Below are 18405 nucleotides of genomic sequence, written 5' to 3'. Positions count from 1 at the left end.
ATGTCCCAGGAGTCTCTCCTAGTCTCCAGAATGTCCCTAGTCTCTCCTAGTCTCCAGAATGTCCCAGGAGTCTCTCCTAGTCTCCAGAATGTCCCTAGTCTCTCCTAGTCTCCAGAATGTCCCAGGAGTCTCTCCTAGTCTCCAGAATGTCCCTAGTCTCTCCTAGTCTCCAGAATGTCCCAGGAGTCTCTCCTAGTCTCCAGAATGTCCCAGGAGTCTCTCCTAGTCGCCAGAATGTCCCTAGAGTCTCTCCCTGAAAGATAGACGTACAGTTTGGAGACAGAAGCAGAATTCTGCCTGCAAGATGAAATTGATCAAAAGAAAGGGTCTATACTCACCATGGCGAAGGACTGGGGAGACAACGGGCCATCCGATTGGCTGGTGGGCTCCTGTGCGGGAGGGGCAGGAGATGGGGTCTGCTGGTAGCCTTTGGAGATCTTCAGACTGGCAATTAGATCCTCAAACTCCTGGAGAGAGAAGGATATAAATGTTAACATTTATTATTTTTTACATTCATGTTTTATTGGGAAATAGAGTAGAGAATGACAGGAAATGTAGATGAGAGATGGTGATGTGACAGTTGGTCATAAGCTAAACTCAAAGCCACGACAATGTGAGTCCATGGAGTGCCACACGTTTATTCTATGAATCAATTAATCAATTTAATCCTTAAAGTGTTACACCAGTGTTTTTTTTTTTTTTTTATATATATTTTTGGTAGATTTTTATGTTTGTAGTACCGGGCAGTCCGGTAGAGAGAGAGACAGAGGAAGAACGGAAGACAGAGCGGGGGGAAGACAGTCGGCAAAGGACGACCAATGACAAATATATAAGAATGACTATAGTCATGATCTGACTACAACACAGAGGTCCATGAGACATACGGTAATCTCATCACACGTGGATCTGAGGTATAATGCGTAACACAGAAAAGGCTGAAAGCCACTGTGTTACGGTTACGCAACATTCCTCCTGGGGGGGGGGGGGGGGGGAGGGGGCACCTTGTTGGGAGAACTTTGAGCAGGGGGGGGGGGGTACCTTGTTGGGAGAACTTTGAGCAGGGGGGGGGGTACCTTGTTGGGAGAACTTTGAGTAGGGGGGGGGTACCTTGTTGGGAGTACATTGAGCAGGGGGGGGGGTACCTTGTTGGGAGAACTTTGAGCAGGGGGGGGTACCTTGTTGGGAGAACTTTGAGCAGGGGGGGGGGTACCTTGTTGGGAGAACTTTGAGCAGGGGGGGGGGGTACCTTGTTGGGAGAACTTTGAGCAGGGGGGGGTACCTTGTTGGGAGTACATTGAGCAGGGGGGGGGGGGTACCTTGTTGGGAGCACTTTGAGCAGGGGGGGGGTACCTTGTTGGGAGAACTTTGAGCAGGGGGGGGGGTACCTTGTTGGGAGAACTTTGAGCAGGGGGGGGGGGTACCTTGTTGGGAGAACTTTGAGCAGGGGGGGGGGTACCTTGTTGGGAGAACTTTGAGCAGGGGGGGGTACCTTGTTGGGAGAACTTTGAGCAGGGGGGGGGGGTACCTTGTTGGGAGAACTTTGAGCAGGGGGGGGGTACCTTGTTGGGAGAACTTTGAGCAGGGGGGGGGTACCTTGTTGGGAGAACTTTGAGCAGGGGGGGGGGGGTACCTTGTTGGGAGAACTTTGAGCAGGGGGGGGGACCTTGTTGGGAGAACTTTGAGCAGGGGGGGGGGGTACCTTGTTGGGAGAACTTTGAGCAGGGGGGGGGGGTACCTTGTTGGGAGAACTTTGAGCAGGGGGGGGGGTACCTTGTTGGGAGAACTTTGAGCAGGGGGGGGGGGGGGTACCTTGTTGGGAGAACTTTGAGCAGGGAACAGGGTGTTAGCGTCTTCATTCCTCTTCAACAGCCTGATGCCTCCAGCAGGAGCCTGCAACACAACATTGTTACACGCAAATAGACACATACGTACAGTAAACACACGCACACCAAGACATCATCGTTGCACACATACACACTCATACATGCAGTTTGCACACACACACACAACACAATCATCAATCACAGTTATTTAGCCTCTCAGTCTTCCTCTACAATAAGAGACCATACAGTAACATTTAATCTCTACATGTTCAGTTCAGTTCAGTTATTTTTTATTTCGGGCTTTGGACACATTGTCCAATTGGCCGAACAGGGCTAGGGAGAAGCACTAGGCTTGTCGGGCCCTACCCCTGAAGACTTACGTTTCGTTTTTTTTCTTCATTTACATACATACATATAGTACACATTACAGTACACACATATAGTACACATTACAGAATAGTATACCTGCAGTATATAATAGCTAGGAATGCACCGATATGAAAATTGGCCACCGATACCGATTGTTCAACTAACACAATCGGCCGATACCGATACTTGTGGCAAAAAATAAGTATTTGTAATTTTTTTTAATATTTTTTTTTTATTATTATTTTTTTTTTTTTTTTTTTTAAATGAAACTACTGTATATTTGTATGTGTATGTTTGTATTTGTAGGCCTCTTTACTTACTTAAAAAAAGGAAACATCAAGAAATATGTTTATGGTATTAATTCCACCATGCCATGTAGCACTATCCCTCTCCCAGTATCGTCTGGTGGCCTGCAGATGGATACTATTCTCTCAACCAGCGCTCTCAACCAATGCAATAGAACCATTTTGATTGACAGTCGATTCGGCCAATTACGTCACACCGCTAGCACCCACCTCCTGCTGTTCTTACCACCAATCGGCAAGCGTTTATTCATTTTCTACTTCCGGGCATGCCGCCATTGATCTGCTTGCGAGAACCACAACAAGCTAATACGTTAGCTGCCCGCCGACCAGCGCTCCACAAGATGACCAAACGAGACACAATGATTTTACTGCAACAAATGTTATAATAAAACAAAGCCTTTCTATAAATTTGTCTGGTTGAAAACTTTATTAACAGATTGCAGAATGGGTAGTTGGGTACGGAATGAGCAACGGAATGGAACTGAGCTATGAACGGAGTAATGCCTTGCTTACTTGCTATCTTCGGGTAAATAATATGCTGATGTTATTGAACGTGTAACACTAACTATATAACGTTAATGCCACAAAACGAATGTTTGTGTCATTTTAACAGCAGATACTTTCTTAAATGCCATCTTCCTGAGAGAGGGGTGTTGACGGGGAGCTGTGATGGGTTCGCTTGGTTGTGTTATTAATAGCATTGAACAGCTAACCGAAAGCTAGCGTTAACTAACGTTAAAGGTTTAGCCATAACGTTACATTGGCTAAAGTTGGGGCTATTCATAATCCAGCAATAATGGCTGCAGACCTGCAAGCAAAGTACAGCAAGTTGGCAAAGGAGTATTCCAACGTAAATCACATTTTCACCAGTAACGTTAGTCTTCCGTCTCCCGGTAGCTCATGCTAGCTAACCTAGCTCATGTTAACGTAGTCACTGAGCAACCACCTCGCATACACAATTAATGACATGTTGCGGACAGCCATATCGGTGACAATGTTTAGCTTTTAGTGCCAAATGATAAGAGTCTGAAGCGGAGTCTCAAAAGAGAATGTTGAATATTTAGTAGTAACTTTGATGCAGTAGCTTGTGTGTGTGTGGGGGACTGGGGGCGGCGCCGTTGGCAGGACGCGACTGAACTTATCGGCTACTGCCATTGGCACATTCGAGCTTATCGGCCGATACCGATACCCGACCGATACATCGGTGCACCCCTAATAATAGCATATATAATAGTATATAGTACATAATAGTGTATACAGCACATATATAATGTGATATGAGATATATAGTACATGATATATACAATATAATATAGTACCATAATATAATAGTATATACTGCAAATGTAGTTCAATATAATATACAAATTAATTATAATATGATTATATAGTGTAATATGATATAACGTACAATACAGTATCATATGTATTTTATAATTCTTTTTTATTAATATGCAATTAAAGCTCTTCTTCCCTTCTGTACATATCAAAAATAGTTCTGTATCGTTAGTGGCTTAGCTTGGCATCGCTACTGCACTATCTCGCGTACGTGCACGCGTACTGAATAAACCACAAATGTACCTCTAATACCAGTATTAGTCTGACCACACCCCTCATCAGCTTACCTTCATAAGCAGGTGTGTGGTCACCTGCTCTCCTCCTTCTCGCTTTCACCACAAGGAAGAGGTGCCTCGGTAGATCCCCACACTTGACACCATGATGGAAGAAATTGGATTAGGAACAGCTTGGGAAACAAGGATACGTTGACATCATATCTTTATTTTCTCTCTCACTATTTTCGAGAAAATACGGCGATATTGTCTTCGTACTGGAGTGTCTAGAAGATGATGATCATTCTACAAACCCTCCACCGGTTTTCGTATTGGGAGCACGCCGCTGCATGCTTCTCAACTGCAGTTCCTTGCTGTGTTTGTTGGGGTGAAACCTGTCAGGCCACAGCTGAACTGTCGGACATGCCGCTGTTGTGAGGAGCGGTGCGTTCCAGGTTGGGTGAGTAGTGTTTGCTGGCGGGCTCCACTTGTCTGTTAGTGCTATGGGGGCTACTTGACAAAGTTTATGGAAACCGGCCCCAGGCTAGGGTCCTTTGTTTAGCCGTCTAGGCGACAGAAGGCCTTGGTCTGGCGACCATTATAGTTTTAACTAGTGGGCCGCGACCATTGACACTGGTGATCCCTGTGTGTTCTGGACGAGTGGATTCTCTCTGTCACCGTGTTAAGACCCCATCTTTCATATCCAAATGAGAGTATTCCTTCACGAGGGGATATGTGCATGTAATGTGCGATAGCGGCAGATTCATGTTCAAAGTCAGCTATACAGGCCAGTTGGTACTGTGCTGATTCCGCCGGACGTGGTATTGTCACCGTTGTGAAGCGGTGTTGACGTCTTGTTTTCTCTTTTCTCTTAAAAAGTGAGGAGGGTTCAGAACGGCGGCCTGTCTGGGTGAGTGTTATGTCATTGTTTACATGTTCATAGCTTACGGTTAGCCGGTCGGTGGCCTGGCGCGGGGTAGCTTGGCTTCTCGCGCGCCGCCGGGAGCTCGCTCCTGATCGCGTGCGTCGTAGATCGGCGTCTCGCGAGCGGAAGCAATAGCACCCGAACGGTTGGAGCAGCCGTTAGCTTGATGCTATTCTGTTGAACGTGCTTTGATTTTAACATGTTTTACACTCTTGACCACGACGTCATCCTTGACAGGGGATGTTCGTCGACCCTGCCTGAGCCTAGACGGGGATTGCGTCAACAAAGAGGACTGTAGCGACTGGTGGAGCGGCGACGCTGCCCGGATCGAACAACACGGGACGGCTGTGTTCTACGGTGGCTTGTGACTGCACTTCGCTGATCTGCGTTCCGGGCAGGTACGGGGTTGGCCAGACCTCATAACACGTCTTCTGGTTTTACCTTGCTAAATGTATTGTGAATAACGGTGTTTTTTCCCAAAACGTGTGTTGTTGCAATGCATTTGAGATACGTTGCGGGTTGTGTGTGAGCTGTTTTTGTCGCTGGCAGTTAGCTTCTCCGTGCAGATCGTGATGTATTGATCTGGTTGTTGTGTGAGAAACATCATGGTGTTTATGTGTACCGTGTACTCACTACTAAGGCAACTAACCTATGAAGCTATGCTTGGTGACGAGTGAGTAAAAGAATGTTCTTTCTCAGACTGTAATGACAATGAACAGTGAGTTCACACATTAACAGGTTTTCCTGTTTTAACTGGCCGTATTGAGGGTAAAATAGGAGGATTGTGTTTCCCCCCCCGGTTCCCTGGGGACTTTATCACCTCCTATCAGACATGTTGTGCATTAATTGTGTCTTTTGTGTGGTAGGGATACGATGTAACTCTCAGCTTGATTGCTGAGGTTGTGCTAAATCTGCTGGAGAAACTTATTTCCTAAAGGGAAATTGGTTTGGTTGCTGTCATGTGTGCTTAGCAAGGCCTGTGGTCGATACTAATCAAGAATGATGTATTCTCTCATTGTGAAAAAAACGGCGTTCCTCTGTTGAGTGTTTTTGCCATTTTTTGTAGGTGATGATGGGTTGTGTGTGTCATGTGACCTACAACTGGGTTGTACTGGCCACAGAAGCACATGTGTATGTTGGACCGGGGTTCTTAGAGCCCTCTCTATTCTGTGTTTTTCCTTAGTAAAAATCAGATAGCAGGTTAGCTCGTGCGCTGTGTGGAGCTGTGAAACGCTTCATAGAGCTGACTATGACTGTGTCATATTCTCTTTTTGTCGTTACGTCGTATCATGGGTGTGGGGTCGTAAAGGGGTGAACTGGTAACCTTTCCTCTCCCCATTGTTCTGTCGGTCAGGGGTACACCCCCTGTCCTTCAAGGTTCCCGTCACGTGGCGGTTCGGCACGTTACGGGGGGGGGGGGGGGGGGGGGAGGGAGTTCCTGGTCCCACGGCCTGGTATATTGGGCGTGTGCACCGCAGGAATTCCCCCGCCATAGAGTACGTCACCGTGCGCGTCTCTGTTGGTAGGACTTCCGTGTGCTGTTCAGGTCCATGTGATGGATCTGTTTTCAGGGGGGGTGGTCAGGGCTCCTCCTCACCAAGCGCCTACTCAGGCCTTCTGTGAGTTCGGACTCCTTCTTCCATGTGAGGAAGCCTCCATCAGAGTACAGAGCCTTCCTCCTCAGATTGTCAAAGTGAGTGGACCCTCTAGAAGGGTCCTTTTCTATTGTATGTATATTCGATTCAATTCGTTTATTGAGTGTGTATGGGTTCGGTGCCTCTTCCCCGGAGGCCCTAAAACCAGTTTTTTACATGGCTCAAGGTGCAATATATTCTTTTCAATCTGTACAGCTCGCGTGGGAAGTCTCTCTGGGGATCCCCGTCTCTTTCCTATGGGAGGGTGGTGGGATGTAAAAATGTGAACATTTTTTACCCCGGCTGTGTAGACTGGGATACATACTGTTGATGCTTCCTTCTTTCTATTCCAGAAGTGTTGGAGTTAGGGAGTGTCACACCCCTCTTGTCGTTCCCCTGGGCGCCTTGGGGATTCAATGACAGGTCTAAATAGCCTGTTCATTGATGGGGGTGTGTCCCGACGCACGTATAGTGCTAGCTCGCTGTAAAACAGGCGATTGACTGGCACGCCTTAGTTGCTTGTGGTTGAAACAGCGTTTTTATAAAGCAACTGAGATGGGGGTTTTTCCTCTTCCGGCGACCACATCCCATGACCTGGGTGGGTTGTCGACGGATTCTCGTTCATGTCTGGGGGATGATGACGGGATGGATCTGAACATATGTAGTGGGGTCTCACGCCCTTGGGGTGGGCCACCAGGCGCGGTTCGTCCCAACGTCTGGGTGGCGCCTTCTTTTCATGTTAAGATCAGCACGCATATCTGCCCTTCTCCTGGAGTAGGCATGTCGGCGTGGTTAGGGCACGGGACTGGTTCTGGTCACGCTGGTCCAGATCAGTTGAACCCGTTGTCCGCCGGGGATGCAGATCTGCTGTTCTGGTACCCTGAGGGACTTGGGCTTTTTTCAGGGGGAAAAATGCCAGGTCGGTCTGGGTGTCACAGGGTTAAGCGCTATGGAGACCCTGGTTGGGTATGTTTTTACTCAGCACTGTCGTCATGGCTTACAGCCATGCCATTCTGTACGCGCTCGATCTCGTCGGATCTCGGCCGCTACACAGGTTGGTCCTGGTTAGTACTTGGTTGGGAGACCGCCGGGGAATACCAGGTACGGTGTGCTTAGGGGCTGGTTCTCCATTATTTTTCGCTCCTCTCTCACGCATGGCGAAGAGGGGCCTGTGGGGGTGGTTTTTTGACCTCCTCTGGTGACCCTGTGCTTCCCGTACCGCCAGGCCCGGTCCGAAGTGATGTTTGCGACCCGTAGGCCTGGGTTAACCCTTTTTGGAAACTGAAACACTTGTACTGCGGTATAGCCGGTGTATACCCGCAGGTGTGTTTTGGAGTTTTTTCTTGAGGGGTTATAGGAACAACCACCGCATTGGGTAACACCGAGGTGGTTGATTCCCTGGTGTGTTGGGGCAGTGTCAACTCCCGGGTTCACCGTTTGAGGGTGCCCCTGCACGTTCATGACGTCTGCCAATCGTGTCAGCCTTCTCTGCCTCGACCCCTCTGGGTGGGGGTTTTTAAATGGAGGCTTGGTCATGCAACACCGCCAGCTTACGCTCCTTCCGCCGGGGCGGCTGTGTTCAGCTGTCCCCTCTGGCGCCTGTCTCGTCCGCAGTCTCCAGGCTAGGGTTAACAGCCTGTTGCCTGGTTTTTTCCCCGGTGCGCTGCCTGCTTCCGTTGGTTAACCTTTTTTGTGTGCTTACGGCCATGCTGACTGCCTGTTCTGCAGGGTCAGTGTGCCAGGCGGTGTACTATTGGGGGGACAGGGCCCGCTCGGCTTACGGCCATACCAACCTGTACACGCTCGATCTCGTCCGATCTCGGAAGCTGGGCAGGTTCTGGCCTGGTTGGTTCCGCCTGGGAATACCAGGTGCAGTAACTGAGGGGCCTTTGTCCGAATACGCTGGCGATGTGGGGGGCGGGGCACTACGTGCCCACCTGGTGGGGTCTTGATGCTGGCATCATGGACTTCTCCGGGCCCCCATTCCAGGGAGTCCAGTCCTTTTGGTGGGTCTGGGTCTTCCTTCGTGCTCCGCTGCTACGGCCTTGCCACGGGGTTGGGTTTGCCCTTGACCCCGTGATTCTGGGGGCAGTAACGAGGTTGTTCCTCCGTTCGTTCCCGGGTGGCATGCGGGTTGTGCGTGTGTGTAGTCGTGGGGTCAAGCCACGGTCTGCTCACCCTGTGCGTTGAGTTGCTTGAGTGCCTCTTCGCACGGTCGGGTCCGTCGCCCTCCCGTGACGTCCCTAATAGGGGGGCTACCCTCCATTAGGGGGGGTCGGGGGGGCTCGGCCCTCCCTGTTCTGATGGTTTTGGGGGGCTGTCAGCGGGGTGTATTTGTCAGCCAAGTGGCTCCGCTTGGCCTCCCTTGTGCAGTAGCGATGCCAAGCTAAGCCACTAACGATACAGAATGTTAGGTTATGACTATAACCAAGTTCTGTTAGTTAGGGGCGATGCTTGGCATCGGACGCCGCTGCAGCCCTTGTCCTCACCTTGTGGTGAAAGCTTGGGAAGGAGGAGAGCAGGTGACCACACACCTGCTTATGAAGGTAAGCTGATGAGGGGTGTGGTCAGACTAATACTGGTATTAGAGGTACATTTGTGGTTTATTCAGTACGCGTGCACGTACGCGAGATAGTGCAGTAGCGATGCCAAGCATCGCCCCTAACTAACAGAACTTGGTTATAGTCATAACCTAACGATTCTTTTAGTCTAGATTTGAATCGATTTATGTTTTCACAATATTTTAGTTCATCCTTTAGCCCATTCCACAGGGTGGCTCCGTAAGAGGAGATACACATTATTTTCAGGTTGGTTTTCATCACAGGTTTTTTTAAGTTCAATGGTCCTTCCTCTGAGGTTGTATTCCCCTCTTTATCCAGAAATTTGCTTCTTACATTTACCGGTAATTGATTATTTCTGCTTTGTACATAACTTGCAGAGTTTTAAAGTTTACCATATCAATGAACTTCAAAATGTGTGATTGTAGAAACTGTGTGTGTGTGGTCCCGATATCCTGCATTGTTTATTACTCTTATTGCTCTTTTTTGTAGGATAGTCAATGTATTTATGGTTGTTTTGTATGTGTTACCCCATACCTCTGTGCAGTAATGCAGGTAAGGCAAGATCATTGCACAGTACAGAGTGTGCAATGAGTTGGGATTGAGTACATGTGTAATCTTACTAATAATTGAGATGCTCTGTCATCTTAGCCCTCACATATTCTATATGGGGTTTCCAGCAGAGTTTATGGTCTAAAATCACTCCCAGGAATTTATATTTCATATACTCTTTCTATTATATTATTATCTATTATCAACTGAATGTCTGTTTTTATCTGGCGGTTTCCAAACACCATCAATTTGTTTTATTTAGATTTAAAGATAATTTATTTATACTAAACTAGAGTTTGTATTTATTCATTTCTATTGTTAAGACAGTCATAAGCTGCTGGATATCCTCATGTCCATCGTGCATTTCATTGATTGACTCGTTAGGTCTGTCTAAACTCCTGCTCTACTGGTCTACTCTTCCTGTCCTAACACTGATGCACCATGGATGTTGCAGTCCTCTGCTGTCTGAGGGATGCTGGGAAATGGAGTTTCCTGATGAGGAGCAAGCGAGGGACATGGGTCTTACAGATCAGGATTAAAGTGTGTTCATGAGTATTCCGTCTGCTCCTACTCTGCTCCATAGAGCCTTTAACTTGTGTTTTCTCATGTTGCAAACAAAAAAACAAAACATTTATATTGATATTTTTCCAATATCATTCAGGCCAACTCACAGTTTTGTTGGAGGGTGTATGCTGGTTCTTAGTCTGTTGGGACTGTCCTTCCTAGAAATGGCAGAGGACATGGATGTATATCACAGAGATTATACCTAATACTACTACTAGAACAACAACAACAACAACAACAACAACAACAACAACCACCAAATAGCAGTGATTGTAGTCGAGTTCATTCACACATCGCTTTGCGAGCCGAAGATACAGATTGTACCGGTTGTGTCACATTTTCATTCTAAGGGACAATCCGGAATCAATTTGACCATTTCAACTTTGGGTATATTCGCAAAATCCACTTGGTTCTTGAACACAGACACACACACAAACTCACATTGTTTTGCCAGTGGGCAGGAGGGTTGAGGGGGGGAGCAGCGTTCTGTAGTGTCTGCCAAACGTTACTAAACTCCTCATCTTTACCCTTTAGAGAAAGAGAGATGGTAAGAAAGAAAGCAAATAAGTAAAGTAGAGTGACTGATGAATCCCAGGATGAAATACACTGTATAAATAGTTAAAGGTGGTATAGATAACATTTCTATGTAGTGTAATCATTAAATATAATACTACATCCACAGAGCTTTTAGAAAGGTGCGGAATAAAAGTATTGCCTTTCCTAATTTTTTTTTATTGATTAATGAATTTATAATTTAAAAACATTTGGCGGGTCCAAAATTAAAGTTGTTGTTTACATGTTGTGTGCATGTATCCCCTCCCTACTTCCCATTTCCCCATGTGGAATGCACCCGATTGGATGAACGACATGCTGGTGTTCTAGTGCGACATCTACTTGGCTGAATGTTATCTATAGCACATTTAAAGGTCCCATGGAAAGTAAATAAAATAACTTTTTGGGCAATTTTACACAATTCCTGCGAGTCTATGGAACAAGTACGTTTTTTTTCAATCAATTTCATTGTTTTGTATTTTTAATCAAGAATGACTCGTTTCAGTGGGGGGGGGGGGTTGTCTCAGCTGAACTGAAGAAACGGGACCGGGTAGAGATTTCACATCTAGTCAGTGTTGGTACAACCCCACATTGCTAGAAAACAATGCAAACCACTGGAAAATGCCATTTATAAGATAGGGGACCTTTAACTCATTCAGCGCCAGTCACGATGATAGTCGGGTTAACTCGCCATCGCCCTTAGGAGTCAACGGGGCGTATTGCTCCCGTGGCCGGAGAACAAAAGAATTAGAATGTCTTCTAAATGCTCTAAACGTACATATTTTCAGAAATCGATAAAAATAGAAAAATGACAATTTCGAGTGCTTTGAGATGTACTATATATGTGTCATTACTTCCTAAACATAATACGACTTGTAAATACGTTTAATTCTTGCTAGATGGTATGCTTGTAATTATTTCCGTTTGCGAGAGAACTACAGCACGTCACGAAACACACATACACGCACGCGCGCACACACACAAGAGAAGCGTGTGCGCTGTGAATAGGTGTTAGACCCCCGCGCAGAGGTGAGAGGTATCAGAGACTCGCTACCCCCCATCCAAATTCTAAACAACAGATCGGCATCGGCTTTTCATAATATGTATGAATTATCTCTTGCAATAATATCCACGGGACACTGAGCTGCTTCGCAGAATAATGTGGTGTGCGTGTATGTGTGTGTGTGCGCTGAGACACAGCGTCGAGACGAAACTTGTGTCGAGTCTGCTTCTATGTATGCTTCTTCAGCGCGTCCTGCATTATTATTATTATTATTATTATTATTATTATTATTATCATTCTCTAGAATACACGGGACCCGACGGAACGTTAATTTATGTATTAAAAGTAGTCTAACATGCTTTTCATCAACATAACTGGCAGAGACAGAGTGCGTGTGTGTACGAGTTATGAGTTATCTCGCAGTTCATTCAAGCGCGCATCACGGTGATGACAGCTCTCTAGAGAAAGGTGCGCTCACAGGGGCGTAGCTGGAGATTCTGGGCTCCATGAAAAGAATCAATTTGTGGGCCCCCAATCTATTAAAAAAATGTGGGGCCCCCAATCTATAAAAAAAATTGGGGCATTTGCTGGGCCCTTGGAATCATCCTAACCCCCCCCCCCAGCTACTCCCCTGCACACACACACACACACACACTCTCTCTCTCTCTCTCTCTCAAACAGAGAAATCAAAAGAAATCAGTACATTACCTTGTATTACTATTGTAATCCAAAAGCGATATATAGGGTTGTTCATTGTACAATACAATTGATACAGTTGATGTTTCTTGTCGATTATTATTCTCTATGTGTATATGAGCATTTTTTCAATACCCAACTATGTAGTGGCCGCTTGTCGCTAGGCTAGGCCTCCTGCTGGGTCCATTCACTGGAATAACAAAGGAATGACTGGGCCTTTGCTCCAGGTGTGAAATGGTTCTAGTGACAATGATCACATTGAATTCTGGGAGTGTAGTTCTCTCATCAGATAGCTGAATGAACTTGGATCTAGTTCAAGTCCTATACTGAAAAGTTGTTAGGATTTGACCAGAATGTTTGATAGGACATTGATTGAAAACTATCGTCTCAAATTTGACAATTGATGGCTTATTTTGAAGGTATGAATCTGTAATTTTACATTATGTAACAAAAAAAAAAGAGAATATTCTGAGAAGGTGGAGCTAGAAACTTTAGACTTCAGGGGGTTAAGCACCAATCAAGTATAGTCGGGTTTTAATCGTTATTTCTTTTATTAGCGATATCCATTAATTTTCATCCATCCAGCCTGATGTTATAGTTGGCAATGGGTCTGAGCTCGCAAAAGGGCAAATACCGCCGCCTACGCCTTCCAGCTGGTATTGCACTCCATTGGGAATGGTGTAGTTTCTTTTCTGGGACGATCCGAGCCGTGCGGGCGGGGTTTAAAGGGGACATGCATTGCTATTCCTAGCAACTTTACACAATTCCTGTGAGTCTATGGAACACCTCTGTAAGGTTTTATTAAAAAAAAACATTGTTTTATATTTCTAATAAAGTACTCAAAAGCCAAATTTTTCTCACTTTGGATTTCAGGCTGTGTTTGAGTGACATCCACACAGTCTGCGATTGGCAGACAGAGAGATAGAGAGAGACTGAGGGGGATACTAATTAATTTCGCAGCGGGGGGGGGGGGGGGGGGGGGGCATAATCCCACGGGACAATGCATTGGTAACTTGTTTCAAATGACAATATATACCTCTGATTATTATTGTACGGATCTGAATACGGGCGTGCGCGTGGGAGCATGCGCAAAGATATTACAGTGATATATAGTGCTCCCGACTCGAGAGAAAGAGAGAGAGAGACAGAGACAGAGAGAGAGAGAGGCTCATACGAAGCGATCTCTCCTCTGTCTCTCCCCGAGTCGCCCTGCATCGTGACTCGATGCACGCACATGCGGGCTCTCTGAGCGCTCTCTCCTCTCTCTCTCTCCCTCTCTATCTCTCTCTCCCTCTATCTCTCTATCTCTCTCTCTCTCTATCTCTCTATCTCTCTCTCTCTCCCTCTCTATCTCTCTCTCCCTCTCTATCTCTCTATCTCTCTCTCTCTCTCTCCCTCTACCCTATTCACGTCAGGGAGCGGGTCAAATCAGAACAGCTTTGTTGAGTGAGGGAGGATCTCGTGAACTCGAGACTAGACTGATGAGTCAATATGATAATTAGAGACACAGACCCATTGATACCAGAGCATGTGAGCGGCGCGGAGCGGCCGAGAAATCCGCTCTTCGCTCTGGAAGGCGTAGTTCCGCTCTCATTCGCTCATGTTGCCGCCCCCCCCCCCCCCCCCCCCCAAGCCGCACAGCGCTCGCTCAGCGCTCAACTTCATTTGCGCATCAAGCGCTCTGGCGCTCCAGCCCACTCAGGAGAAAAAAAATTATTTTTTTTGGAGCATGATGTAAATTTTCTTGATTTGACCAAACTACAACAGTCTTCACCCCCTGGGCCCCTTAACAATTGTTTGTATTGAGCCGTATTGTATTGTACCCATTCTGCAATCTGTTATAACGTTTTCAACCATTCTACTAGCTTTACTATACTAATGTTCGCTAGCCTAGCCGCAATGCTAAGTGTTTATACTGGCAGATACCATTCACGTTAGCATGTAAGCTAACAACATCAGCTTTTGTGAGACTAAACTCTCCGCCAGGGTTCGAAATTAACGGGGGCTTGGGGCAAAATGCCCTCGAAAATTGACCAAATGCCCTCGAAAATCAGTTAAGGGGGGCAAAAAAAGCCCCCCCGACAGTTTACTAATTATATATATAATTATATATATGCTCTACAGTGCGAGCATTTCCCTCGTATTTGCCCCTAATAATATGTGTGTGTGCAAACCGGAAAAATCATTTACTTGCAGTGTGCGAGACAGACGAGTGATTGTGAAGATTACAAAACAGCTCCGCTGTTAATAGTTCAGATTGAAACTGGACTGAAATTCAGTTTTTGGGTGGAATGTTTGTTCCAAGGAGGAGGGAGGCGGGGCCCGCTGCGTGTTTACAGGCACTTGAGAGGAATCAGAGGATGCAAACACAGACCGAGCGCTCTGCTCTCATCAAGCATTACACTGCTATCTTAACGTTAGCAAGCTAAGCATCTGCATAGCGCGACCTGTGTAACGTTAAGTAACTTGTGTTCGGCGGGGAAAGACCGTTCCATTTGTAACACAACTCCAAAGAATAATATCCAAATCCGATCCCGATGCGCATTTCCTTAATTCCACAGCGCTGAGCGCGCAACGTATTTCATTGATCGATCTGGCCAGAGCCTATACTCACAAACGTTGCGTGTGTGGGGTTTTTCATCAATTTGAAACAAGCCTCTTGACTGTTGGAATTAGGGATGTTAAAAATAAAATATCTAATAATATTATTCAATATTAGACATTCATTGATCCAGAGGCAACCGGTTATTCGTCTGCTATTTGTAGATATATCAAGACAACAACACAACTTGCCCTCAGGGACAATAATATTTAATCTATTTAGATAGAGTATGTATGTATTATTTACAGATAATTGAAGGTACCTCAAAACATGAAACCAAGCCATGATGTCACACATCGTGTGTGTGTGTTACTTGAACAATTGTCACTGTGCTCCTAAATTTCTGTGTGCTCCTAAATTTGTATTTAGATTTTATTTATTAACATTTTATTTAGGAGCACATGTGCTCCTTGGGAAAAAGGTTAGCGTAGAGCCCTATATATGGAGACATTAACATTACGTTATCAAACATGGGGACGAAGACTGTAAAAGTGTCAACAATGTTTTATAATCTTTGTTAATTTTCATTATAAAAATGTTGTGCCCCCGAAATACAAAAAAAAGCCCCCGAAAATCAATTAAGGGGGGCAAAAAAAGCCCTTGAATTTTTTTTATTAATTTCTAACCCTGCTCTCCGCTCTTGGTGGTACATTGGTTTCGTTTCATCAATAAATGAGGCAGAACACAGTGAATGTATCCTTTTTTTTTTATTGCACTTTGTTTGTTTCTTGCTGAAAATAAATGATGCTAAATACTTCCCGAGGTGATTTAAAGATGGCGGATTTATGTTTTGACTTAGCAGGATGTGTAGTGACTAGTAGGGATGGGAATCGAAAACCGGTTCCCGTTGGGAGCCGGTTCCTAATTGTCCGATTCCTGGAATCACATGCCTCCGTGACTATCGATTCCTCTTATCGCTGCCAGGTTTTTCTGACAGTTGCGCATTTCAAAATAATAACGTTAGCGCCATGCATGTAGCCATGGCAGACTATTTGATTCCTTAAGGGCTCGAATTTGCTTTAGTTCACATATAATAAGAGACAGAGGGTTGACTGTTTACTAGTAGGTAAGTCAGGAAGTACCGTGCAACATACAAACATGTCCGTGTAGCAACACGAACCAATACCTTACAGGACAGGGGCGAGCAGGGACCGGGGAGGGAGGCGCGTGTGTGTGTGTGTGTGTCAGAGGAATAACGACCTGTTGAATGCAACTACGGTTCAATTGATTAAATTAGTTTAAGATATTGAACTGTAGTTACATTCAACAGGTCGTTATTCAATAGATTAAATTAGTTTAAGAATAAAAAAATTCAAAAAATTAAATATTTTTAAGAGAATCTCAAATACATTATTTTGTGTAGGCTATAGTTAAAAAAAAAATTTTTACAGTTTTTTTATTTTTCTGACATGGGGGCTCAACAATAAATGACAGTCAGAAATGTCAAGTTGCATGTTATTCTAACCAGCTTAGTTCTGTTGCATTTCCAATTTATTTATTTAAATTATAAATTTATCAGGGACCGATAAGGGAATCGATAAAGAATCGGACCGATAAGCAGAATCGATAATGGAATCGTATCGATAAAATCTTATCAATTCCCATCCCTAGTGACTAGTGACGGGTTCACCTTTCTGATTGGTTGAAAATGGCCTTCATGTTTGAACTACATCGCCACCTATTGCTTTGGCATTGTACTACTACTATGTATATTACATCAGTTTAAACCACTGTGTGATTGTGTGCACTGAGCGGCTCGGAGCGGAGGAGAGCTCTCGCTCCGGAGTCACTCTGACCCATTTTAAAGCCCACTCCGCGCTCACTTCAAAATCCACCCGCTCAGGGCGCCCCAGTGGCGAACCACATAACGCGCTGAGTCGCGGCACGGCCGACCCGGGTTCGATTCCCGGACCCGTCGTTATTTGCCGAATGTCTTCCCCCCACTCGTCTCCCGTTCCTCCTCTCTCTCTACTGGACTGCCCAGTAGCAAAAAGCGATAAACGCTAAAAAATAAATCTTAAAAGAAAACTCCTATTACTATAAAAACATGCTAAACACAGAAAAAAGCCATTTATAATGCATGTCCTTTAAATACTCAGGCGAGGTAGGCCTCAACAACGATGGCATGGAACAGTAACCCCGCCCGCCCGTCAGTGTGTAACGGTCGGTAATGTGGTACGGACCTCCACGAGCAGTATTTGGAATGGCGATCAGATAATTGGATTATTTCTTTTGCATTACATCAGATACAAGGTAAGAACACTATATAGAAATTTGATCGTTGATCTGATATTTATTTCTACCCCTGATCGACGCTGTCTCTGCGTGTGTGTGTGTGGCTGTGTGCCGTTGAGTGCAGGAGGGGACTGGGGGAGCCTCGCGCTACGAGGCTCTTTTCATTCTTGCACGAGGAAGGATAATAATGATGATCTAGCGTTGATTTCAGGAAGATTCGATAATTCATATTCAAAACGGTATAAAACGGAAATGTACTGATGAAAAAAATATCCGTTTTGTACATGTTGACTGGAAGCAACTCACTGATAATCGACGGGTGTATTAGACCCATAGCTATAATTTAAGATATATTTTAAGCACTCGCAAATCTCGCAGTCCCCCCATTGATTAAAGCGGTGGCATACTAGACCTATATCAGGCATATCGCTCCGGCGCTGAATGAGTTAAGATTGAGTAATTACTTTTCAAAAATATATAATATATGTACTAAATAATATACTGCATACCGTATATAAAGAAAATAATAATAATTTGAAAGAATAAAAGGAATGAAAATCTGACTTTTCTTTCTCAGCCCAATCCATGCTGTCCCTCATACTGGCTCTGGGCTAGTTAGGCCCACACTCATTAAAAATCAATGGGGCCGAGCTCCTGTATGTACAAGCTGACTGAAGGTAACTGAAATCTACTCCGCGACGCACACAAAGTAGATCTCAGTTGCCTTCAGTCAGCTTGTACAGACATGAGATTGACCCCTCTGACTTTGGATTCGTTTGTGACCGACTAGGATTGTGCCGAGAAAGGACTCCATCGATCAACACCACCACTGGCGAGTAGGAAATAGGGCTGGAGTTCCAAAAAAATCAGGACTATCCCTTTAAATCACACAAACCATGTTTATGTTTACCTTGGTTTGTTGTTTGTGGTTGAAGGGTTTGTGAGGAGAACTCCTGTTGCCCTGAGAGTCAGGCTTCATCACATTCTGTTTGTGGTTCTGCTGGAGAGAGAGAGGAGGCAGTAACATGAACACGTGC

At 45.4% G+C, this 18405-nt stretch overlaps 1 protein-coding gene across 1 annotated transcript in view; it reads right to left on the bottom strand.

Moving 5' to 3' along the window:
- The window catches only part of xrn1 (5'-3' exoribonuclease 1), a 151115-nt gene that overhangs the window by 26592 nt on the left and 106118 nt on the right, over positions 1–18405 (bottom strand). The window contains exons 30-34 of the mRNA XM_084327733.1: positions 18279–18368; positions 10722–10808; positions 10388–10438; positions 1810–1890; positions 339–467 (exon numbers count right to left, since the gene is read on the bottom strand). Coding sequence (XP_084183859.1) covers positions 339–467; positions 1810–1890; positions 10388–10438; positions 10722–10808; positions 18279–18368 — 438 coding nt within the window. The remainder of the gene's footprint in view (positions 1–338; positions 468–1809; positions 1891–10387; positions 10439–10721; positions 10809–18278; positions 18369–18405) is intronic.

The sequence above is a fragment of the Notolepis coatsorum genome (genome assembly GCF_963971535.1).
Source record: "Notolepis coatsorum genome assembly, chromosome: 13".
Taxonomy (NCBI): Eukaryota; Metazoa; Chordata; class Actinopteri; order Aulopiformes; family Paralepididae; genus Notolepis; species Notolepis coatsorum.
The sequence above is the reverse complement of the archived record's forward strand: the minus strand, read 5'-3'. Positions and strand labels throughout refer to the sequence as shown.